Raw genomic sequence first — 26,436 nt, forward strand, 5'->3', positions numbered from 1 at the left:
AATACGCGACGAAACGGAGAAATTAAACAAACGAAATACTCGACAAATAGAGAATTATAATGATACACAATATTCGTATCTTCGATATTTTTCACGGGGGAAAGATAAAAAAAAAAAATATTGCCATATTTCCAACGGAGATCCTAAAATTATTTTAATCAATAAATATGGAGAAAATCCTCGCAAATTTTCGCAAACCACGCTCGTTAATTTTTTAATAGAGTTCCAACCCCCTCCTAAGTTCAAAACGTGTCGAGAAACGATATATACGATGAAAAATGGGCGAAAGAGGGCCATTTCGCGTCGATGAGCTAGCAAGGAGCTTACCCTTGGCCGAGTTGAACGATACCGAACGAACAGGTGCCAGGTAAATTACGTTTTCCGAAATAAGGAAGAGGATAAGAAACCTAGTCGAGGTGTATATATATATATATATGTAAGAGGGGTGTCGAGGAAAAATGTATCTTCACGAGGTTACACCGAATTTTCCGCCAGCTAAGGGAAAATAGGGAGAATCGAGGGCTGATGGAAGAATGACTGCGAGGAGGGGGTAGTCGGTGAAAGATTTTCGATACTTTGTCTTTGTTGGACGGGCTTCCTCCTGTTAATTCACGTTACAAGATTAAAGGGGGAAGTTTTAGCAAGTGAAAAGCTTCTCGTGATGTTTCGTTACGAGCGAGGCTGGGAATTGGAAAACTGGAAGGCCTACGAAATGCCAATGAAATTTGCTTGAATGGAACAAAATATTTGTAAGTATATTGATACAAATTCCTGATGGTTAATTTATTTTTAGAAAAAAAGAAACTGCATTCTCGAGTACATATCATAAAAATTATAGAGTTGAGAAAGATATCTAAACCTTATTCATCGTTGCCAAGATCAATTTCAAAAGGAAAATATATAACGACGAAGAGAAGTTCGTTCAAATCTTCCATCCTCTCAAGAATTCCCTTCCTAAATTCCATTCTTAAATCTTTTAATGCATCCATCCTGCCATCTACTTATCAGCAATTTCATTTTTCTCGCAGCGTCGTAATGAACATCGGGCGAAGCACGTTTTTACAAAGTGAACGAAATTGGCAATATCCATAAAGCGGAGTCACGATGACGAAAAAGGGCGGCTCGAAAACTCGAGGTAAGCCGCTTCTTCGAAACTCGTCCGTTTAATTTTCGTCGCTTCGTCGTGGAAGGGTTGGACGGGGAGGGGACCCAATTGTTCCCATCATTCGCCACGAATAGATTATCTTTGAGAACTGAGAATCGGGACAGAAGTTTCGAGTCGATCGAGTTTCCCCACGATTTGAATTTGTTTGCTTGGAAATCTAGTTACATCGCAGCGACGTATTATGGTGTTCATGATTGAACCTTTGGAACGTGAAATAGATCTCGTAATGAGGGATAATAAGACGCGCGTTATCTTTTCAAAATCGTTATTAATCGAAAAAATTAAAGAATCGTTAACGTTGTTATATATCGAATAATTTAAGGGTGCATCGGATGATATGATCCCCATCTTATAATACAATATAAAGAATTAATGATTTTTCTAGCTTCCCTACAAATTATTCCGCTACATTACTCGCACATTTTCTTGCTTCATTAACGAAGATACTCGCGTTACTTCCAATCAGCTTTCGAAACTCAATATTCTACACGAAAATATTACCCTTAATCCCCCCTTTATTCCACCCTTATCACAAATCACCATTATCACAAACTTCCACGATGTAAAGAAAACTTGAAAATCAAAATTTTTTCTTCTTCTTCTTTTTTTCTCTCGATAAAATTACTTCGACCAACTTACATCCTCCACGTTCAATAAATATACACTATAGGTAAAAATATCCAAGAACTGATCTTCAACTTTCCAATTTTCCCCCAGAAACGAAGTTCCAAAGGATTAAAGCGATTCTAAAAATTCTTCTTCGTTTTTTCCCACCAAAGAAATTACCACATTGTATCCAACGAAGAGAGAGAGAGAGAACTACGATAAAATAATATGATTTATTGATGCGCGAAACAGGCGAGTTTTATATCCGTTCGCATCGTGGAAACTAAGCTCGTAGTTTGAACTCGTTCCAGCGACGATTACCTCGTAAAATTAGCTATTCTGTTTCACAGCTTGCCACCGTGACCGTGGCTTTACACAGCTCGCAATCAGTTCTCGCTGCGAGATAAATTTCTAAGACGCTGGTAATTATCGCCGTGACGCAACAACCCCTTTCCCACATTCCACCCCGTGTTGTTCTAATGGCGTGATAAAATGTTTGGCAAAGTTCGAGATAAATTATCGAATTCATTCATTTATTTTGGATGAATTTTCGATCTTGAATTTGTCTCTCTGCCATTAAAATTTTTTCTTTTGAAAATTGATGAATTGGTTTCTTTTGAGATCGATCGTTTATTGAATCGTGAGTGATTTTTATTGATGAGTATTAAATCGAGTATTTGGTTATCCATAAAAATTCTAGAAAAATTAAGAATTGGATGTCGTTTCATTAAAAGTTTTGAAAATTTTGAAAACATTAAAGAACAATGAATAGGTGTGAGTAATAAGATTTGTATTGGTGGAATTCTATCGTGTTAAATAATGAATAATAAAATAAATGGGTACAGTTCGTGTAATATTTAAGATTGTAATTATATTAATATATTTGTATATTAGTATTGAATGATATTATTTATTTTAATAATTGATAACGAGTTTATCTTGTAACGTACAAATTTCATTAGGAATTATCAAATTTATCATAAATTATCATTATTATCATAATTCGTTGTATCGATTCGAATGAATTATTAATACTCTTAGTAAGTGCTGAAGATTCATAGCAAATCTCATTATCACAAATTATAATATTGGATAATGAATTATCGAGAAAAAAAGAATATATACATAATTTATTTCAAAGAATAATTTTGTAGCCAAATACCAGCTACCGTGAAATTCACTAAATGGGAAAATTCATTATATATTACGTTATATTTCATGATTCATTGTTAAATCTCATGTTTCATGATAATCCACAAGATGCTTCTATATGTTAAAATAAGCTAACAATTTCTGAATACGATACAAATACGTATTGTGTTTAAAAAATATTTCTTTCGCTTGAAAAGTCATTAATTTTCAAATATTTTTCCTATTTAATCAGAGATGCTAATTCGATTACTTTATTTTTTGAAAAATAGAAATCAATTCATTAGTTTCATAAATATTTCTAGTTATTTATAGTTTGAATAAAAGAGAGTTTCATTGAATTATATTGATTTTGTGTCTGATATGGATTATCGATTTGTCGCTTTTTTTTCCTCCCAAAAAATGTTTCGAACTTTCGATATTTCTGTCGACTACAATTTTCAACATTTTTCCTTTCTTTATTTTTCGAAACGACTATCATCGCATCGTGATTTAGTTTGACATAATACATAAATTCGATTTTCATTCATTTTCATAGGATTCGATAAATTACGATACTTTTTCAATTCTGTTTCCCAAGAAGATACATAAAAGGATAAAAATAAATCGAGCAACATATACTTTGATTGTTTGATCCGTTTGACGATGCATCGTATCTATTGTTTAAATTTTTGTTTATTCCATTCCCATCCAAGATCTTCATCTTATCGAATTTCTTTTATTTCCAATTGCTAAATTATTTTTCCATCAACCAAAAGAATTCTTTCCTTTACCTGTTCGAATAAATATTCGTATATTAAAAAAATAAACCATGGAATATGGCTTCAAACCTAAAAAAGATTCAAAGACACGAAAGAAAATAATAAATTGGAAAGAATATCCCATTTATTTTTGAACCACTTCATTGTCAACTGTAATATTCCCGCGTCGTTTCTTTTATTCAAGACGATCATGAAGGAAAAGAGGCACTCAGAGACGAAACAGATAAAGATAGATGGAATTGCAATTCAACTTTCGAGATGAAACCAAAGGACCAGCGACGGAAAACTAAAAATCTTATATCTCTATCGCTTTCCTTGGGGATACGATATCCATTTCTTCTTCTTCTTCTTCTTCTTCTTCCCTTCCTGTCTTTTATTTTTTCTCTCTCTTTTTCTAGCTCTTTTCTCTTCTCTTTCTCACTCGATATTCGCGATTCAACGGATTCAACGCGTGCATGCGAAATTTCCACCTTTCTCGCCCGTCTCTACGCGTTTTATACGCTATTATGACCGATGCTGTCGTGGTTTAAGGAAAAATATGCTCGAACGAGGAGAAATCATGTGTATCTATTGGAAACTCGATATTGTCAGAGAGCAAAGATTGATTTTTCGCTGAATTTTGGGATCGTTAATGTTGGAACTGCCATATTTATCGATACGATAAATTTTTTTGATACAATATTTTAATTGACGGGAATATACTAATCTGTGTCGATTTTTTAAATTTTGCGTATAATTGTATTTTACTTAATTAATTAAATAAAACAGGGAATTGTTATTTTTAATGATAAATACGAATATTATTAAGTATTCTTGTAATAATATTCAATATAAATATTAACCTAATTGTGTAACGTGAATAATATTAATAATAAATTACATTGTTAGATTATAATATTAATATTAACATTTACAATTTGTTAATATTATAATAATATATTTATAAGTTTTACGCTATCATAAACAATAAGAAAATAAATTTCAATAAATCTTATGTTTTAATCTGTTAGATCTTCTGAATTTTAATTAACATTTCAACGAAACATTTCAATTTTAGCATACATTATTCTTGATTAATACATAAAGTATTCACACTGTCATTCCCCAACATTAATTTCAATGAAACAATATACAATTTACCTAAAAAGCTACACCTTCATTTCAACATGACAGATAATCTAGTTGCCCATCCATAATTTACAATTCTTTCTTTCACACAATATTCCAAAATTCTAATCCAACATGAAATAAAGAAGAAGAAATTAAGAAATTATAATAATTACAATAAATTATTTAAATAGATAAATAAAAGAAAAAAGCAAAGTATTCCAAATCACCATTAACTTATCCCTTTTATCTTCGATACGTTAATCAAAACCAAACACGAACAAAGAAAGCATCAGATTAAATTGAATCAGAAAATGAAAATACAAGAAAAAAGATACAAGATACCACTTATCTATTCGCATCCCTGAACCCTGAGATTTTTCAAACCTCCAATAAATTAACAACCAAAAAGAAAAAAGAAAGAAAAAAGCCAAAGGTAGGACGGATAAAAAGGATGCACAATCGAGCAGAAAATTACAAAAGGAGGAATTAAAATCGACGAGCGATACGAGAGGGAAAAAGAGAGAAAGAGAGAGGGGGGGGCGATCATTATTCTCGAACACGCGGAAATCAGAAGTCGACCACGGCCAAGGGGGTGAATCGATCGATGCCGCGCATGGATCTTCTTCCAGTTCCACCAAGAGGAGAACGATTTCCGGATCGCGAGCAGGAAACGGCCGATCGAGAAAAAAGAAGGATTGGAATTGGGGCCAAGGATCAACTCGAGTTTCGATATCGTATCACGTCTCTGTTCCAGGAATTCTAAGCGTGATACATCAAGTTAAATTGTAAACATCGAAACGAAACGAGAATTGAAAAATAAATCGACTTTACTTTTTCTTGTTTCTCGACGTTATAATTGCCAATTTAAATTTAAGGGGTCAAGAGGAGGAATTTTCTATCGTAATTTTTAATGTTTAAGCGAGAGATGCAAGAATTTATGAAAATATCAAGCAAATTTTATCGCTCCTTTTACTTTCCCGCCATTTGCCCGAGTATCAGAAATAATAATTGGAAAATTTCGATAAATTTTCTAGCCGTTTTATTAATATTTATCCTGTTACGTGACATTTACAATTGCTTGGGTAACGCATCCATAATTTTTATAAAATATTCGAGACACGATCATTTGGCTACCTGAAATTTATTTGAATAACATATATTCTAACTATAGATATATAGTTTTATAAAGTGATGCCGAATATTTATGCAAAATGTGCAAAAATGTATAATCAAATACGATATTTGAAGGATAAAGCGAATCTCTATTTAATCTTCGTTTCTTATCCCCGTTTATAAGAATTCGATGAAATTTTTATTAACACAGAAAAATATTATTGTTCCACGAATATTAACTACTTTAAATTATTATCAAAGTTACTGACTATTTCCCTAGAAATAGACACACAATAACTCGCATAATTGCTCATAAATGTAGTACAATATTGCGTTTCATAGGACGTCAGTTTGTTCAACGCTCGTGTAACCGCACGCTAGTTTCATAAAGACAAGTATCCATGAAACGCCGGTTTCTAACAAACATTTGCAAACGTCGGCGGGCATTCGCGTTGGAACGTGTGCCCGATATATCCAGCAGACGAATATTTGCGAGCCAAAAACGTATTCACGAGGTCGATTCGCCGTCGATCCGTGGAAAACAGCTACGTGCAAATCATGGCTTCTTCGTGCTGGGACGACAATTAATAGCGCGTAGTCTCGTTTGTCTCCGTATCGTTCGTAAAGGATTTTCTGGGAACCTTCGGAGGTACATTTAATGAGACGTTAAATTGGAGGGGCGGAAAGGATCAACTAAATCTGTCACTTGACAGATTTTCCATCGGTCCTCGTTATTTCTGTATTACAAATGTAATAACAAGAAATGGGGGAAAAAATCGTGTTCCAGATGAAATGAAGAAATAACGAGAGAGCATTTAAAGAAATTTCCGTTTTAAAAAATTGAAGAGATAATAAAAGAGATTCGCTACGAATCGATATCTTTATATTTAATGTACAAATCTTGAATTATTCTGGATATTTGTTATTTCTATAAAAGATTATTGATTGTCAAAAATTAAACAATATTTAAGATCGTTAGTTACGAATACAAAATAAATAAAAAAATCGAAAAAAATGCGCAATATAATACTTGTAAATTTTCCATGGTTTTCGTGTCACGCGTATAATGAACGTGAAACGAATGAAATGAAAAACCATCGAAATTCATACTCTTTCAAAAAAAAAAAAAAAAGGTAAGAGAAGATAAAAAAATATCGGAGGAAAAAAGATGAAAAAGAAAGGAATACCTAATATTCTTTTTTATTCCCTGATGAATTGTAATATTTCGAATTAAACTACAAACATCGAATAAATTGAAAACACAAGGGAATAAGTGAAATAACCTGTGTATTTTTCGAATAAAAAAAGAACTACATATTTTTTTACTCAATCCAAACATTCCAATATTTTTCTTTATACAATTATTCGATAAATTTTTGAAACCACTTGCTTCATCTCGAATCAATCAATCCAAGTTTTGTATCTTCATTATCATCTAATTTATATATAATAAGAACAATTCAAACAAAAGAGAAATATTACTTCTTCCTTGCTTTTTGCGATTCAACACCTAAGAATAGAAACATTGGACAATTGGTGGACGAAATAGAGACAGGCATCCGACAAGGTGCGAATATTTAGGTGAGCAAACTTATTAAAACAAGCCCATAATAACGTATCGAAGAGGCGCATCGTTCGAAGATTGAATCTCAACTATTCCCGTCCGACATAACAACAGGAACGCGAGCGAATCTGTAAATTTCGCGGATCGCCGAGATTCCTCGCGAAACCCTATATTCCCCACGAACACGGTTCATCGTTCTTCCGAAAACTTTCCACGATGAAGCAGAGCCAAGAATTCCCGAGCCACTTACCACCCCCTCCCCTCAGGGAGAGACTGGCCCCTAAATTTTTAATTTATCCCTGGAAAAAGGAAACCACCCTCAACGGAACCAACCCCTTCCCGACAAGTGTCGAGAACTTATCAGATCTCCTCGGCCCATTGACTTCGTTCTAAGCTAATAAATTACAAACTTTAACCCTTCGAGTATATACGTGTGTATGTATATATATATATATGTGTACATAGCTTTCTTTGCCCCTCGCCACAAGCCAGGAATGTAAACGAGACTCTGAACAACACTAGGAGGGAGAACGATTCGATGATATCAGAAAGGCCGAATGTCGGAGAGATCCAAATGCTCGATACGATTCGGGTCATCGGTTTCGTCGGCAAATCGACCGTCACTCTCGTTTGCATATTTCGAAAGAACGTGTCCAAGTATTTTCGAATTATCGTGAGAATTGAAGTTGAACTGGATCGAATTTGTTCGAATCGAAATTTTGAGGGTTTTGAAGAGTGTTTGTTTGGGGGAGGAAAGTTATGGCGAATGAATGGGAATAGGGGTTGTTTGGAGATGTTAAAGGTTAGATAGGATTGTGTTTGGTTGGTGTTGGATCTGAGGTTGGTGGATTTTAACGTGTGATAAGTGAGAAGATAATTCGTAAGTATTTTTTTTAGATTTTATGAAATGTTTGGAATTTTAATTATTTGCTTTCTGAAATTTTCTGAATTATTTATTATTATAGGTGATGATATTCAATTTAGAAGATTCTGATAATAAAATCTAAGAATTTTTCTATCTAAATCGATGATGAAAATTTTTGGATTAATTTATAAAAGTACAAACAGAATTTTAATCATTTGTATATTTCGAAATACGAATCACGAATCACTCTCGTGGAACGATTTATCCTGTCAAAACTGTCGATATTTTTCTTCATCGTATTGTGCATCGTATGAAACCATACACGACATTGCGAAACTTGTTGGAGAAAACTTGTTCTTTTGATTCTTTCTAAGACATCACTGAACAGGCGGATCTTAGAAAAAGGACTTTTGTCCCATGTACTTTTCAACTTTATCGCCTGGTCGACCGATGTTTTATCGATATAAGCCTCTAGCTGTTCACTGAGTATCGGTATTGTGAAACTACAAAACCAGCAAAGAATAACTCGTGTCAAATCGAAGTTGTTATTATAATTCCTTGATCGATTGTCCAACGATAAAACAAGACTGTGGCGATTGATCGACAACATTTGAACACGATTTTTTGTGATTGTATTCGCTGTAAAATTAAATTATGAAGCACGAAGAGAGATTTGAAATTTGAGTTTAAAATTTATTAGGAAAATTTTGATTCGCTTTCATTTATTTGGCTTCGAATTTAATCAATTCGAATTGATTATTTTCATATGGGATATTATTGTGCATGGAATAAAGTTACAAATAAAATGTAATTTGTAGTATAATAAAATAAAGCCATACAAATAAAATGATAATTTAATGATCTCTTATAATAATAAGAGAAAGGTTTAATTACGAATGATAAATACAATTACTTTTTAACTTGAGCCAACTATCATACGTAGTATCAGTAAAGTTTGCCTATTTAGAATTGGATGGCAATGAATTGGTAAAGATTTGAAGATACAAAAGCGAGAAATCTTCAAAATTAATAAACTACCCTTAACTTTGGCCAAGTTCCTACTGAAAGATCTTAGAATGTTATACGCAACTTTTGATTGCCATTACTCCAATCAGTTACCTTGACACTTTAATTTACATCATGGAAACTATTCTCCAATATAAAGTGAATATTAATTAATGGTTTCAATGAAGCTTCATATATAATAGGATAAAAAGAACTTTTAAAGTAAATAGTATTCGTCAGAAAAAGAAAAAGAGTTCTAATAAATAAGAAATTAAAAAATTAACTAAAAATTAACAATTAATTAAAATTTCCAATTTCAAATTGGTTAATAAACTTTGCAATATTCAAAAATCATAAATTAAAAATTGGAAAATATTAATATTTCAATCCATCTTTATCAGAATCTTATTAATTCAACGAATACACTCTAAAACTTATGATATTTTTTTTTTATCACACTCCATATTGCTCCAATCTGTTATAACTTTACATTAACTATAAAAATTTTTTGTTACAGAAAGAAGAACAAATTCCAAATTGCGGAAATCTATTCAGTAAGCAACACTCGAGCCGAAAAACGAGAAATTTTCCAAAGAATCGACGAAGAGGAAGTGGATATATGCAGCGTCGTCGTCTAGGATACGATCAAGTGGGGCTTCCGTTCTGGGAATTTGACCGGTATCTGAACTTACAATCGCAGATATTGAGTATGAAGAAGTCTTGAGACCACCGCAAAACTTGTCCAAGATTGTGGGATGAGAGAAAACGAGGGAGGAGGATTGAAATGGTCGAAGAAAGAGAAGAAAAACGAGAGGTGAAGTCGCGATGTTTGTTCGCGGGGAGAAAAAGATGTAGGAAACGCCTGGGGGTGGCTGAGACAGAGTGCACCCAATCTTTGTGCGTGCTTCGCGGATCAAAAGTTTTGTGAATAGTTCGTTGAGTTTGTTTTTTACTCCTCCTTTGAATATTCAGAATTCTGAGAGACAAGAAATCTCGAGTGCGCGTATTTTTATTAAAATATCGATTATATTTTTTACAGAAAAGATATAGAAAACTGAAGATTAGAAGGAATGCAAAGAAAATATCATTTTTATAATGTATAATATATTAATTGACTAACTATCTTTCTATGATCAAAACTAGCTGATCTATCAAAATTAGTATCCAAATCTCTGCGTATCTTTAAACATCTACATATATAAATAAGACACGTATATACATCGTGCACCATTTCATGGAAAAGGGAGTGTACGCGATCGTTCAAGAGCGAAGGAGAGAATATCCGAAAAAGGGGGGTTGGCAGAAGCAAGGAACGAGAACGAGAGAGAGACAGAGAGAGAGAGAGAGAGAGGGAGAGAATGGTAGAGGGTGGAACGGAGGAAATATCAGCGAGATAGGTACAAATACGGCGCTATATATGACAGTTTGATGTATAGTTGAATTTTTATGCCGGTGAGAGATGTTATTGCCGCGTCACAGGATGAATCTCTGATATGTCGGGGGCGGCAGCGAGGAAAGTTGGCAGCGAAATCGATATCGCATGATTTATGCCTAGATTGAGTTTTTCCGTTCTTTCTCTGTATCCCATCCCCTCCAATCGCCCTCCCCTTCCCCCTCCCAACCCCCGTCGAAACGTCTGTTCTATCTCTCTCTACCTTCCTCCCTCCATCCCCCCCATCGCGCCATTTCCATTCCTCTCGGTCTAGCGCCACTCGCTCTCGGCCCTAGCCTCCTCTTTGTCAATACGGGGGACGTCAGCCAGGTACGACAGAACCTAATTTCAACGAGGATTGCGCGTCAGAATCGACTGCCTCGATTGGCGAGACGCTTGTTTCTCTATGCCCGCCATTCCTCCTCCCGTTCCGATCGAATTTCCGCATGAAAATCATCGCGCGCTTTGGAAAAGGGGATCGCGATCTCGAACGTGTGCCCTCCCCCTTTTTATCGGCTTTTCTCTTCTCCCGTTCCCGTTCGTGTTCTTCTTCCCTTCTCGTTCGTTCCAATTCGAACGAGAACGAATTAAGAAAATCGTGAACGAATTAAGAAAATCCTGGGTATATTTATTCGTTTATAGGAAATATTTGTTTGTTTCGCGTACGTAAATGTGTATGGGTATAATATTATTGGATATAAGAGGAGGGAAGGGATGAGAATTTATTTTAGGAATTTTATTTTAAATTGAATAGTTTGCGAATATATTTGTTTTCTTTTTTTCCTTCTTCTTCTTCTTCTTCTTCTCTTCTTCTTCTTCTCTTCGATGGAAAATTAATTTCGAATGCACGACGGGGGACGAATCTTTTGGATTTACGCAAAGCCTTGGAAGAGGGGAGGGAAAGGCGTACTCACGTACACGAGGCAGTGCCAATTCCATAAAAGGAAATTTATATTTAACTCGAGGGCGAGCCACGTAAGGTGGTACGATATACTCGATAAAAAGGAATTTATATCTGGCGGTAAGTTCTAAATTCTTGCCGATCAGAGAACTATTTCTTTGAAAATACCAAGTTTTACGAAGTGTGTGCAGCGTTAAAAAAAATATTTCTCGTTTGAACAACTTCAAATATAAATGCGTATCGGTATCCTTTCAAAAACTCAGACTGAATATATTTCCGATTTTTAGTTATATTTTTTTTAAAGAATTATAAATATTTGCGTAAAATCGAAATATGAAATATAATTAAAGAATCGCTATATCAATATTTTATCTTCTATTGCCTTTGAATCTGTAATCTTCTTTTTTTGTACCCTTGTTTGATTTGCTCTGATATGAAACATACTTTAAAACAAATGTACAAATATTTCATCTTGTTTTGTCGAAGAAAAAATTAAGAAAATAAATTTATCTATTTCTTATGAAAACTGTAATATCATTAGAATGTAAAAATATATTATTTTCTACTCAAAATATCCTCTATATTTCCCTCCCAATATCGAATGAAACCAAACACTAATTAGAGACACAAATTTTCAGTAATTGCAAACAATCCGAATTTAGGAGCACAAATATTTACATACACAAATAAATCCCAATATTTAACGTTTCTATTTGGAAACTAATATTAACAAAAAACGCTTGTATACATTATCGATAATTACAAATTCAAGAAAAACCGACTCGTTATGTACCGTCAACATTTCTTTTCCCTGACACCGCAATATTCCTTCCATACATTCAAACGATCGATTTATTCCCCAGGACCACCGTGCACGCTGCTTCCTGCGCTTAAACTTTAAAATCGCGTGCCACGCAGTAACGCGTGTCGCGGCGAGCCGTGAATCCTCCACTTCCGGTTCAACGTTGGCCGTTCGCGCGTATCCCGGAACCGGATCTGGACTTAGGCCAAACCCGGTTTTAAAGGCGTCGCGACGCCGCCCGACGACGCCCTATCGACAACATGATTTGTCCGCCTTCTCGTTCGACAAAACCCACCTACCAATATCTCGAACGTAACCCACGAGGACGTACACCTACTACGTAATTTACGAGGCGGTCATCCATTCTTCGACAGCGACACGCCGTGAGAGGGAATGGAGAAAAGCGCTTTTGTTTCCCCGAGGATTGAGCGGCACGTGTCGCCCTCTAGCTGGTTCAATCGGAACGGAACCGAGGGGCCGAGATATCGCATTCGAGACACGTGTAAGGCGACCACGTACAACAGGTGACGGAGGTAAACTCGCGGCAATTGATTGCAAAGCGAATTCGAACGAGTGTGGAAAGTTCTTTGTGATACATGGGGTGAGGATGGGGGGGTTACACGAAGGGATGTGAAGGGGAATTCTTTTGGAATTCGATGGTGTTCCAGAATTCTGGTAAATCTAATGATGATTTATTTATTTCTCCTTCATCTTCTTCTTTTTCTTTTCTTTTGTTCCAGAGATAGAATTATTCTTTATCTTGAGACGGAACAAAGAAGATGAAACATTTTAATGGGTTTGGCTGTTAATGAATGAAACAGGATAGGATGGTTACTCGCAATTTGTGCTAATGATCATTTGCTTTGTATAATCACTTCTATTTATCTTTCTTGATTAATGGTTGTGATTTTTGAATATTATAAAAAGAATTGAGTATCCAGTTTTTATAAAATTATTTCTGGAAAATGTGAAATTTCCTTTTAATTGATCTCTCTATATTCATTTCGCTATATCATACGCTACTTTAAAATGGTTTATTTGTATTGCAAGAGGGATCTCATAACGGGAACGTAATTTAACAGTCTATTCGTTTTATATGAAATTGCATTTCTGTCTACTGTGCACAAGTTTGGATCAAAGCCATTGTAGAACCGAGACCAAAGATTTGATGGAAATGGCTGTCTTTAATAATAATTCAACTATGAGAAATAGTAAATTAGCTGTGGACTATATCCGATTATGAATCCATTGTATCTTTGCTAGAATCGAAATTACATGAGATGTCATCCACAACGGATCTGACCTATATCTCCGATACAATAGTAACGTTATCACAGTTAAATGACTTCAGATTCCAACTTTCGATTCAATTTCAAAGATATCGTGTAATCCTCCAATTCCTTTAAGGCTTGATATTTTATTCTATAGAATTGTTAAAATAATGAAATCTTTTTTTAAATCTTGTTTAAATTGCAAATTTAATAGAAGCTACGAAATGCCATAAATTGCTTGAATTTTCATTTCGTAGAAATTCGAGGGAAATTAATTAATAAAAGGCTAAGCCACTCCATTCGAATTCATCAACAAGTCTATCCAAATAAATTTAAATCAAATCCACTGATCTTCGTGGTAAATCTATCTCACTAAGAAAATAAAAAAATGAGTGGAAAATTGGAAAGTTTATTATTTCAGATCGTTTCTTAATTAATTTTTTTAAATCTCCCTAACTATAATATTAAATAAATATTTCACAATCCTCGTGCTTTTCAATATTATTATTATTCTTCTTCTCTTTTCAACAGAATTCGACAAGTATCAGCTTCCAATTTCTACGATTTTAATTGGTTATTGAGCAAACTATATATCTTGGTGCAACTGTAGTTGCGTGATCAGATAAAATGCGAAATTCAGTTTCTCAATTTTTCAGGATCTCTTTATTGAATTTTGTTGAAGAACGAAGACCCAGAAGTCTGAGGAATATTACATTTAAAATGGCAATTATTTAAGCAATGGATTGTTCATTAAAAAATTAATTGTTTTACGAGCACTTCTCTTACTAGGATTATTTTTCATTACTTTTAAAGTAAAAAGAAGTACAGCTCGGTAAGTCATACAATTATTAATTTTTCTATTTTATTTCCTTCGTTTACTTCGTTTGCACAATTTCATTAATCTCAAGTTTCACTATTTCTCCTTATAATTCTCTCTTCTTATTCACAACAGTTAATTAATAAATAATCACGAATGAATAAGAAGCTCCAACAACACACCTTCTATATACCAAGCTATATAAATTTCACAATTTATTTTGATCATTCCTTCTCGCTGTTTGAAATAAATAAAAAGAGAAAAGTCTCGGGAAGAAAAAAAAATTGGACGCTGGACAATGAAAATCTCGGACTACAAGAGCGAATATATCATCTTGGACGGCCTTTCACCTGACACGTTGACATCGTAAGATTATCACACTACATTGATCCTTCTGTTTTTCATTCGGCTCGATATCGCGTTGCATGCAGCATTGAGCTCGACCATCTAGACGCGTATTAACGCGTCAACCGTGAACGAATTTATCTTGCCCCGGCCAGACCTTGTCTTTCCATCGATATCCTCGCGTAACAAGAGCAAAACCAGGCGAAAAGGAGTGCTTTGAGACCCTCCCCCTCCCTTCCATGATAAATTTATGGAATAACGCCGGAAAAGCCTAGAAGTGGACGAATGAAACGAACCGGAAACCATCACTCTCGATCTCGTATTCTCTCCTTGTCCAGCGCGTTTGAATTAATGTTTGTTTAAATTTTTTTTTTTTATTACCAAAGAAACTACGAAACAATATCTACTATGCTAGCTAAAGCTTTCTTTTTCATCTAATCTAAAGCTATCATATCATAAATGATCATTGTATATTGGATTCACATTCGTTATAACAAAATCAAGTGCAAGATACGAACAGCAAAGGAAAAATATTTTTGGAAACAATATATCAATAAATCAATGTGAAATAAAAATTATAGGGTGACAGAACTTCCTTATGAACTATCTATTTCACGATAATTAAATCTTCCATTTTACACTTTTGTTAATTAAAAGAAAAATAGAAAAAGAAAACTTTAGTAACGCACAAATATCCAGTTTCAAAGTGACTTTGCATCAAAAAGAGATAAAATTCGGTCGAACCCGTTCAAAATACCCTTTCATCCTGTTTCCAAATTTCTCGACATTTATCCTAATCCAAACGCTCTTCTCACCCCCTTCTTCACCCTCACACAACCGTTACCCTCGTCCATTCAATCCTTCCACGAAGAATCCATCGCAGACATCCAATATCCAACTTCGATACCGAGAACTTCCCGCCGAGAATGTCAATACCTTATATTGAAAGGGAGGGAGGGGAGAGGATCGCGAAGCAGGAAACCATACTCGACATGCGATCTCACGCGGAACGATGGCTGGGAATACATCGAAACGACGCGACGCTTCCAAAGTGATGCCGTGTCACGTTGTTGATATTTGGATAGCCCGTGGCTCGAATCGATCTCGCGGATAAATTCGGCTAATTAATTATTCGTGCAAACAATCCGCGAAACAACGCCCCCTCCCCCTCCCTCGTACGTACGTACACGCGCTGTGATAATTACCGGATTTATCGGCTAACGTATAATTAAGTAAATGAGAGACGAGGGTATGCCCGGCCTCGTTTTCCACGTAGCTGCGTGTCCTGGTGTCCACATTTCGAGAACGGAACGAGGGTTGAACGTGCACGAGGGTCGAAATTTTTGATGAAATTTTTACAAGGTTGGACGGCTAGATTGTGAAAGGAACTATTAGCGAAATCGCGTTTCATGCAGGGAGAAAATTACCTTTACGAGCAAATTATGCGACGGAGAATTAATTTTCTCGTGATTTAGTTTTTTTTAATTCTTTTCTTCCTTTCCTTCTTTTTTGTCTTCCCTCTTTTGTTTGACGCGAATCAAGCGGATTGATCAGCGATGTTTTTTTTTACACCTTTTACATTCGTTGAATTTTTACGTTTTTTTTTTTTTTAAATGTCATTTTATTTGCGTAATCGTATTTAATAATTTTAAAATTAATTAGTTATATTTTGTTGGAAAAAAAGAATTAATTTAGTGGAGTATTTTGGATTTTTTTTTAAAAATTTAGTAAAGGTAGAAATTTTTGATTATTCGATTCGTCGAATAATTATAGTAATTCATTAAATTTTCCCAATGCGGTTTTAAGTGATTCTAGAAGAGAAGTAAGAAAGTAATTTCCGAACAAGAATTTCCGGTATTTCTACTATGCGAAATTAACTGATCCATGCATCGATACGTTCTTAATTAATTCTTTTCTCTTCGATTCCGAGGAAATTAGGAACGCAAGATTCGAACAATAATTGCAGAAACCCATGTTCTTTTACATCCGAATGAAATTATTAATGGTACGATAAATCGTATTATTTCAACGTTAAATAAATTCCATTACAGTGAAATAATTTAATATTACTTACATAGCAGTTGAAAGAGAGGTAGAAGTAGAGCACTCCATTGCCACTTACCTGGAACAAAAATAAAACTACTATTATTACACGTTATTTTAAAAGAATATAATATTGAAAGATGAACAGTTTATTATGAAATTATATTAATTATGAGATATCAAATATGGTTTCGAAAGATCCATAGATTACGATGCACCAAATTTTTCCAAAAATCAATTGAAAATAAATCAAAATCATCTAATGCCTCTATCCTGTAAACAGCAAGGTAGAAAATAATTTTCCAAAACATCTTAATTGCTCTTAGCAAATCAGAGCAGAGTCTAATTAACCTTTCGACGTTTCTAGCATCTCCACATCCACAATTTTCGCAAGAGGGTGGAATAGAGATAGTCCCAGAGATATAGACCGAGATTGAGGATCGTAGCTGCGTAGAAGACGCAAGTAACGTAGAAATTAAATTGCAACCGGCGGGATCACGCTCAATTACTTATTCCAACCGTGTCACTCGTAACTCTAATCCGGATTAAACGATCGATCGCGGCAGATTAATGCGTAAAAAGCGGCGGCGCGTGTCGCTGGAGAGCAGAGTGGCTTCGATCCTGCCAGCTAGATAACTAACCGGTTAACCAAGTCTGGAATTTAATGCATATATGTATACCAGTCATGCATAATAGTTCGGTTGCGTCGCGTTGCGTATACAGGGTGGTTGGTAAATAATTTTCGAAATTATCTTAATTATCTTCGTCGATTAACTATGATTATTATTGATAGAATATTGTCGAATATTGTTTCAAGATTAATATTAATAGAATTGAACAAATTGGACGAAGTAAAATTGAAATTAATTTTTCATATTAATAAAAAATAAATATTAACGAGGTAATTTAATTTACCGTTTCATTTTTCTTCGTAGTAAATTATTTAACAAAAATTGTATTTGATTAATTGGATATCTTAATAATTTAAAGATTATATCGTCTTTGAGAGTAGTTTGAAATTTGACTTCTGTATTTTCATCTTTTGGAAATTCATTGGCGTTATTTTCTTCTTCCTTTGTACTCTCATCATTTTATTGTTACTTTTATCCTTCTCATCGTCTTCATGCTTGTGGAATTTCTTATTGCTTTCTTTATTGCTATGGTTTTCTTTATATTATTTTTCTCTACTTCTGGAATTTCAATTTTGTGCTTCCACATCTTTCTTATTTTAATACTAAAATTTCATTTATAGTATTATTAGCCCCTTCCCCTAAACATTCTATCGTTAGAATTTTTAAAAATTTCTAATTGCTAGAATTTTTCATCACATTCTCATATCGTCTCTCTCGTTACTAAGAATTTATAATTTAAACATTAACAGAAATAACAATCCTTTGACAATCCTTCTTAAAAAAATAAGTTGCTCCAATTTTAAGTTTTAATTACTCAATAAATAAACATCACTACATAAATCAATTTCCATCCCTCCATTATTAGAAGTTATTTCGTTTCATTCCATACAATGTGTTCTCCTTCCAATATCTTATCCCATCTTTCTTTTTATTCTCTCTCTCTCTCTCTGTTTCTCTGGTTCCATACGAATTTGACATTAAAATGGGCAATGCCGCAAGCAATCGAAGCAGGGGTCGTAAATTTATTAAGACGTGACGGCGTATAATATTGGGGAACGGAAATAGGAAATACGAAGGGCGACGAAAACGCGCCAACAGTCCAATACACCCTGCGCATAGAGATATACGCTGTTCGAAAAGCCTGACTGGTCTATGAATATTTCTGCTCCCATTTTTTTTTTCTTTTTCTCTATCTCTCTTTTTTTTCCGACGACAGAAAGATATATCGTGAACAGAAAACATTTGTAAATTTCACGCTCGTCATGAGTCGAAAGGTTGATGGAGAGGATTCGTAGGCTTGAGAAAGAATCAGGGTGGAAAGCTTAGGTATTTGTTTGAATTTAGATCAACGTTATCTGAATGTTAAAATTTGGATTAACTTTTTGATTTTAGGGAGAAGCAGTAGAGTATGGATTTTGAAATGGATTTTGAAATGGTTTTTGAAGAATTTTCGATAAAAATATACAAGTAAATATACATATTACATATTTTCTTATAACTTGTTCGCCAAATAATATGTCAATTTAAAATTCTCTCTTCTAAAACTAATTCATCACAATTTTTTTTTTTTTAGATACATTTGTCAAGTAAATTCGACAATATCGAACTTTTTAATACAACTTTAATAACGAAAGCAATATAATAAAGCAAACATCTTCAATAAATAATCCAAGCTGAAGGATGATAGTGGGGATGTGGTTATCGACTGAAATTCAAACTGAAGTTCCATTTTAACTATGGTAAAGATACTCGAGGTAAGAAGAATCAAGGAATCAATAATCTGTATAATTATTGTCGAATTATTTTCATCGAATAATTATTTTCAGAATAAATTAAACGATTTTGTACGTAACATCGATATTTTCACTGTTTCGAATTTTTTCTCTGTGACGCGTAAAAACGCATGTTACACGACCAATTAGTGCTTATTATTTCGTGCACGCCAGTCGTTGGTAATGGCTAAATGAAGAATAATTTTGATGCACGAAATAACGCAGAATACGAAAAACATTTTTTTCAATAGGAACTATATAAAGCTTGATATGTCACATTTAAACAATGTTACAGAGAAATTAACGTCGTTACTGTCATAGAATATTTATGATCTATTTTTTTTTCAACAAATAAAAAAGGTTTTAATATTTCGACAAAAGAAATTTAAAAAATTAATTAAAATTGGATAATATTTAAATCAAATTCGGATATTTTACCCTTATTTTTACAGAAAAACAACAAAAGTCTCTCTACTAAGAAACTGAATCCCTCATCGTAACACCAGACAAATCCCTAGCTACGATCTTCAGGGACCCTTCTAAATAACATTACTGACAAGTCCACATGTACTATCCACTTCAACCCTCCTCTCTTCCTACCGATCTTCCTTTGCTGACCACCATTACTACCTCTCTACACGATTCTCTTAAACCAAACATACAAAAAAACCACTTACGTGATAATTCACATTTAGAAAACAACCTTACTACATCACGATCATTCAAGTATCCATACTTTAAGATGATATGGTAATTTCGTACATTTTAAACGAGTCAATGGCAAATTTGTTAACCCTTTTTCTAAATTTCTATCATAATAATTACACTCCAGTCCGATATTTCACAATTTCTTGATACATTTTAGATAAGTTTTCGTGATTGAAATCTGATTATATCTCTATCTCGAAATTTGGCTCCAATAATTCAATATCAAAATATTCCACTCTAATACAACTCTTCCCATCATCGAAATTTCAAAGGAACAACCCATGTTCTTACAGCAAACTTCGTCTCGAAATTTTTCTCTCGCAATACCAAAACGTTTCCATTAATACTTCTTCCCCCCATCCCATAATAAGATACACAAGACTCGACGACGTTCATGAATCAAAGGAACCTGCCACGCGTGGACATACGAAGTATTTCCGAATCGAACGTATTATATCGAGATCGGTGCGCACCAGGGACCCGTGCCATCGGTCCTTCTCTCTCTCTCTCAGCCTCATTAGAATCTCGCTTCCTCGCTTGGATGGTTGCCGAGTTGAAACCGGGCCAATGCGGTGGCCTGCTGTTTTTGGAATTCGGACGAGAGTGGGACCCGTTTGTTCCCGTGCTTTGACGAATGGCTCGCATGATTACTTTGTTTAGCATGAGAATACGATCCTTCGATCTTGGACGGCGTTCGCGCTCGAGGCGGCACTGATTTATGAAGTACCCGACACAGAACTCCGAATCTCTGCGATGCGAAAGTTTCGATTGAAACGCCGCCGCTCCATGCACAGGTCGCACGACACCTGAGCAATTTACGACCCGCCGGGGGAAGGGGATCACGGTTTAATTGCTCGATCATCCCTGCGCCTCGATTGTTATTCGCCGCCGCTGATGATCGATCGATCGCGATAAGTGGCTCGCGAGATTCGATACTCGAGAGGGGTGTGCAAGCATCGATTGTAATTCTGGAATAACGTTTACGATTTTTGTTGTTTCTTCCCTTCTCTGTGATGGAAGATTACGAGAAGGAACGATTATTTTTGTAAAACGGAAATTGAAAATGTTTGTTATACATAGAATTGGAGAATTTTGTTCACAATGAAAATATTGTGTGTATAATGAATCGAGGATGATATAAGATGAATATTGAATTCGCAGAAGTCGTAATTGTTTACGTTTCTAATGTTTTGGTTGAAGGAAAGAGAGAATTGTAAATATTTATGTAGCAAGTATGAAGAAGTAATAGAAGTATTGATGAGAATGAAAAAGTTACAGGTATTTCACGCAAACATCTCAAATCGTAGATAATTATTTTTGAAATCTGAAAGTTCTTCTTACTTCTAAGCTATTCTTATACATTTTATCCAGTTCTCTGGCTGATCTTTGTCCATCGATATCCACCGTGAAACAAGAAAAGAATACGAAGAGGCAAGTTGGTTTCGATTACGTCACTCTGTCGCAAAAGTTTTACGCGGAAATCCCACGAGATACGACACCGACTTTTTCGTAAAACGTGACTTCAGAATTAATATATGGATCGGTTGACACGAGACAGAAAAAACAACTTACAACTATCTGGAAATGCATCGATATCCATGCGATCGTTTGAATTCAAAAAATTGGGAAAAGGGGTGGAAGACATCGCTCCTTTCCTCGAATACATATTTTTCTATCATCTTGCAAAATTTTAAATCAATATCATTAAGATATTTTCCACGAGATACGTATTCTTGAATCTCGAATATTATTCCTTGTTTTAACTTATTTAATTTGAATCCCACTAGTAATTCGAATTCGTGATATATTCCCTCCACGTAAAATTCTTCATTATACTGGGGCTACTGGTAAAATTATTAGCAAGGTGTACACATGTATATGCATGAAATATCGATTGCAAGGAATAGTTCATATCTCGTTCAGGGAAACGTGCTATAAGCCTGACGATATAGCACCCACGGGAATTTCGCCTTTCCGCATGAAGTCTCTCCTGAATTTTAAGCCAAGTATATAATCCGACCGCGTTGTAATACTCCTTCCCTTGATATTAAAATCTCTTTAAACTAGACAATCGATCTCGCGAAACGTGCGTACAATTTATAATCATCGCAGATAAAATAAATGAACCTGGTGTTCCTCTTTGATATTTTTTTATCAACAATCTTGATCCTTCAATTGTGAGCAATCTTTTATCGAAAAATCGAAAGCTAAATTTTGTTTCTAAATTTAAATCTGGATTCGATGATATACAATGAGATATAGAATAGAAAAGAAAAAACAAATTTTTTAAAAAGAAATAATGAATAATAATGATCTATAGAACATTAGAAAATATATATGGAATGCAATTTTTTGGTGAGATTAGAGGATTATTATCAACTTATTTTATTTCCCTCGATATCTAACGATCTTTTAATAAAATAAAATTGTGAAACAACACCAATATTAATTCGATGAAAGAAAATAAAGATTCGATTACTCGACCGTTTCTTTTCTAACGAATCACCCAGTATAATCAGCTGAAAGATCATCAAAGCTGTTAGCACACTACTTTCAGCCTATTCTCCAACGCCTGTCCTTCAATTTCTCCACCAACAGCCTGTGCCTCCTTTTTAAATTCACCATCCCTCTTCGTCTCGCCCTTTCTCTCTTCCACAATCTCGTTTACGCAATATTCTTTCTCTCTCTCTCTCCTCGCGATCTCTCGATCCACCGCTTCATTTTATCCTCTTCCCCATAGGCTTCCCTTTCTTTCCATCTCCTACCCGCATTTGCCATTCCTGGTATCTGATCGCGTAATAAAAAAAAAAAAAAAAAAAGAAAGAAAAAAGAATCGCGTGAGAACAAAAGGGTGGCAGCATTTTTCGCCGAATGATTCGCTTAAAGACGTTGTTTCTTCGCGTCCTATAAATGTTTCTTACTCGTGAATTCATTGATTCGTGGATCACAATTTTTTTCTTAAATAATGATGATAAAAAAAATGTGAAAATCAGCAGAAAAATCTTAAAAAAACGATCTATCTAAGTAAGATTATTATAATAACGCGAAACAATAAATCTTGTAATGTTATAAATTAGAATAGAAATTCTGTTATTCCAAATTAATTTAATTTATTAATTAAATATTCGAAAAGGTAAAACGCCAGAATAACTAATCAAACAACTAATCAAACTTTATATTCTAATGAAACGTTTTGAAAAATTGAACGAATATCGTGAATATTATTAAACATCAGAATGTTTCGACGGGATAAAGTTTTACGGAGAAAATTTCCATGGATGTGAAAATGAATTAATTACGCGGAAAAAGCAGAGTTCAAAACTACTTGCAGATTTATACGGTTCGGATAATAATAAATAGGATGTTTGTGATCTCGACAATGAATATTCATACATTTTGCCCGACTCGTGTATATGCATCAATTAAGATAACGAATATTCGAACGAGAATATAATTAAGTATCGAGGGATCTGATTGAACTAATTCATGGTCCACGTAGTACATTTCATCTGTATCTTCATGTTGAGATGACCTATAATTTGTAAGAAAAGAAACAAACGAATTAAAGCATTCGTAACAGATGTTAATCTTCTAAGTGGCAAACAATTTTAATGATCAATTTATCTCGAAATTTATTTCACGAATGATATTTCCAATTACGAATTAAGAAATTTGATTATAATTTTATCATTGAAAAGATATTAACATTATTCCATAATTTTAATATAAGTTTAATATCATAAGAAAGATCATCAGAAGATTATCAAATTTGAACATTTAAAGTGTATCTATAAAAAACATCCGATATCAAAAAAATTCTAAGCTAAAATTTTCAAGAAAACCAACAATCCATCTACAATTCTTTCATATTTCTCGAATAACAAATTTTCCAACCCAAAAAATTACTTTATTATCTCCTCTCAAAACCTATACCATGTACACCTTTACACCCTTTCCTAAAATCCAAATTCCATCCGCAACTCCTTCATCGTCAAAACTCCCAGCTCCTCACGAATCTGTAAGCAGCCTACCCATACCTCCCCTCAACCAGACCAAAAGAGAACCCATTCGATCGGTGGCGGTGTTTACACACAGGCTCTCTCTCCCCCATTCACCCTGCAAGCGTCTTCCTCCACGAGGTATCGTCCTCTGGCCGTGCATCATCCCGGACACGTCCAAGATCCGCTCGTGCACCTGTGGCAACCCGTCGCCACTTGGACCGTCCTCCTCCTCCTCCTCCTCCCGCTTTGGAGAACCGCAAGAACCGAGGCTTGGCCATTCAACCTTTTCAATGGATGCATTGTTACCCGGCCGAACGAGCAGGGAAGTGGCCCTAGCGGGGATATTCGAAGACGCCAGGTATTTATGAGCGGTCCACCTCTGCCATTCTTCCCACCTTCGGTCGGAGACAGAGAGAGAGAGAAAGAGAGAGAGAGAGAGAGAGAGAGAGAGAGAGAGAGAGAGAGAAGAAGGAGGAGAAAAACGACGGTGGCCGGTTGGTAGCTTAATGAAATCGACGATTGTGTAGCCCGGCTCCGATTGTAATACAGTGACCCACGGTTTCTTTTGCCCTTAAGCCCCAATTAAGACGTTTCCTAGGTCTGGCTTAAGCACGCCAATGGAAAAGCGGATCTCTCCTTTCTCTGCGCAAGAGTCATCCTCTCCCTGCGCGCACCGCCTCAACTCAACGACCGACCCGTTTCCTTCTTTCTCAACTTTGATTTTATCCTCGAATCGTTCCTTTAAGCCGCTACTTACCTACGAACCAGCTTTCGCGAACTCTCGACGAGGATTTCTTGGATAACCGGGGGTAGTAGGGAGAAGGGTAGAGGGTTGTATGTGAGTGAGAAGTGGGAACGAGGACGAGTTTTTATCGCGTTGTTTCTTGTCAGATCTCCTCGATTTAGATCGATAGAGAGGGTTCTTGCGATTGTTGTCCGCCTTTGTCTTTTAATTGCCACGAGAGGCAAATGATGGACGTTATATTTTTTTTGGACACAGGTTTCTGATCGGTATGAAGAAATATTTCAATCGTCTCTGAGATGATCAAGTTTAATGAGATGATTAAAGAAAAAAAAAAAAGAAACTAGGAAAGCAGATAAGCTGGAAGTAGATGTACGGATAATAGAGATTACCTCTTGCCACGTTTGAGAGGCTAATATTCGCGAACTCTAATATCAAGGTATCACGAGAGATTTTCTAAGCTGCAGAGCTTAAGTGAGACAGTACTAAGATAACTTGGACAGTTCAAGTGTATTTGAACAGATCAAGAGTATATATCCCTGCAATGCTAGTATTAACATTTTTTACTTGTTTCATAAATTGCAAAATCTTGATCATAGAATCATCAAAATGAAAAATCGTTCGAAAACAACACAGAAGAAAAATAAATCGAATTAATTATTACATAAGTTCCATATAAAATTGTCGAAAATTCATTATATATTCGTGTGAATAATTGATAAACGAATGATTTTATTTTGGATAAAGAGAGAGAGAAAGAGAGAGAAAAGAGAAATCACGAGGAAAATAAAGAATAAGTAGCCACGATCGGCCAATATTGGTCTGTGCTCCGGTTTAAAAGTTAAAATATGGCGACAACTCGAGACGAAGTAGATGATCCTGTTCTTCGGCTCGTGACTCATTAACTCGATCCTCGTCGAACAGATCAATGGCGGTGCACCCCTGCAAATGAATTCGTAGCGAGTTCCTCAAGCGATCATACGGTTGAATAATTTCCAGGAACTTTTTCTCGAACCACCACCAACGTATTTCTATTTCTACTTTCTACACAGTTTTACCGCTTCTTGCATTTTCTTCGTCTCGTTCCACTTTTTTTCTCTTTTTCTTTTTCCTTTTCTTTTTTTCTCTCCTCCTCCCCATTTTATTTCTTCAATTCTTATTCGAGCGCTTTGATCATTGGCGAACAAAGAAAGGAACTCTCTCGAAGAAAGACATTAGTAATTAAGCGATTCCTTTGAGACCGATTTTCTGAAGTTTGGCCGGTGGACAAATATTTTGTCGGCCATTACCGCTTGTTTCTTAACGATCCAAGCCGATTGATCTAATTACCGACAGTCTCGGTAATGAACCGTCGATATCTGCATAGCTAGTTAAGCTTCCAAGTTTTCTTGGAAAAAAAAAAAAAAAAGAAAGAAAGATAGAAAGAAAGCTATATTAAAGATGAATCTACAGAGTATATCAACTTTTCTTTCTTTTCGTTATTTGCAAGATGAATAGCTCTTCATTTTTATTTTTCTTCTCACTCTTTCCTCTGCTTTTATTCGGTATTTGGATAAAAAAGTGGAGGAAATTATTATTGACTCGATGTGACGAGTAAAGTGAGTGTAAAATCGAATTATAATGTATTTACAT

The 26,436-nt window shown here is 34.9% G+C and overlaps 1 protein-coding gene across 4 annotated transcripts in view; it reads right to left on the reverse strand.

Moving 5' to 3' along the window:
• Window positions 1–26,436, reverse strand: part of LOC122714795 (nephrin-like) — a 330,905-nt gene that overhangs the window by 215,759 nt on the left and 88,710 nt on the right. Inside the window, exon 1 of one of the 4 annotated variants that reach the window (XM_043936472.1) lies at window positions 17,301–17,450. The exons of the other annotated variants lie outside the window; for them this stretch is intronic. Coding sequence (XP_043792407.1) covers window positions 17,301–17,319 — 19 coding nt within the window. The 5' untranslated portion in view covers window positions 17,320–17,450. Of the gene's footprint in view, window positions 1–17,300; window positions 17,451–26,436 lie in introns of those variants that run through there. 4 annotated transcript variants of the gene reach the window in all.

This window comes from Apis laboriosa, unplaced genomic scaffold (genome assembly GCF_014066325.1).
Source record: "Apis laboriosa isolate Shangri-la unplaced genomic scaffold, ASM1406632v1 scaffold34_cov151, whole genome shotgun sequence".
Lineage (NCBI taxonomy): Eukaryota > Metazoa > Arthropoda > Insecta > Hymenoptera > Apidae > Apis > Apis laboriosa.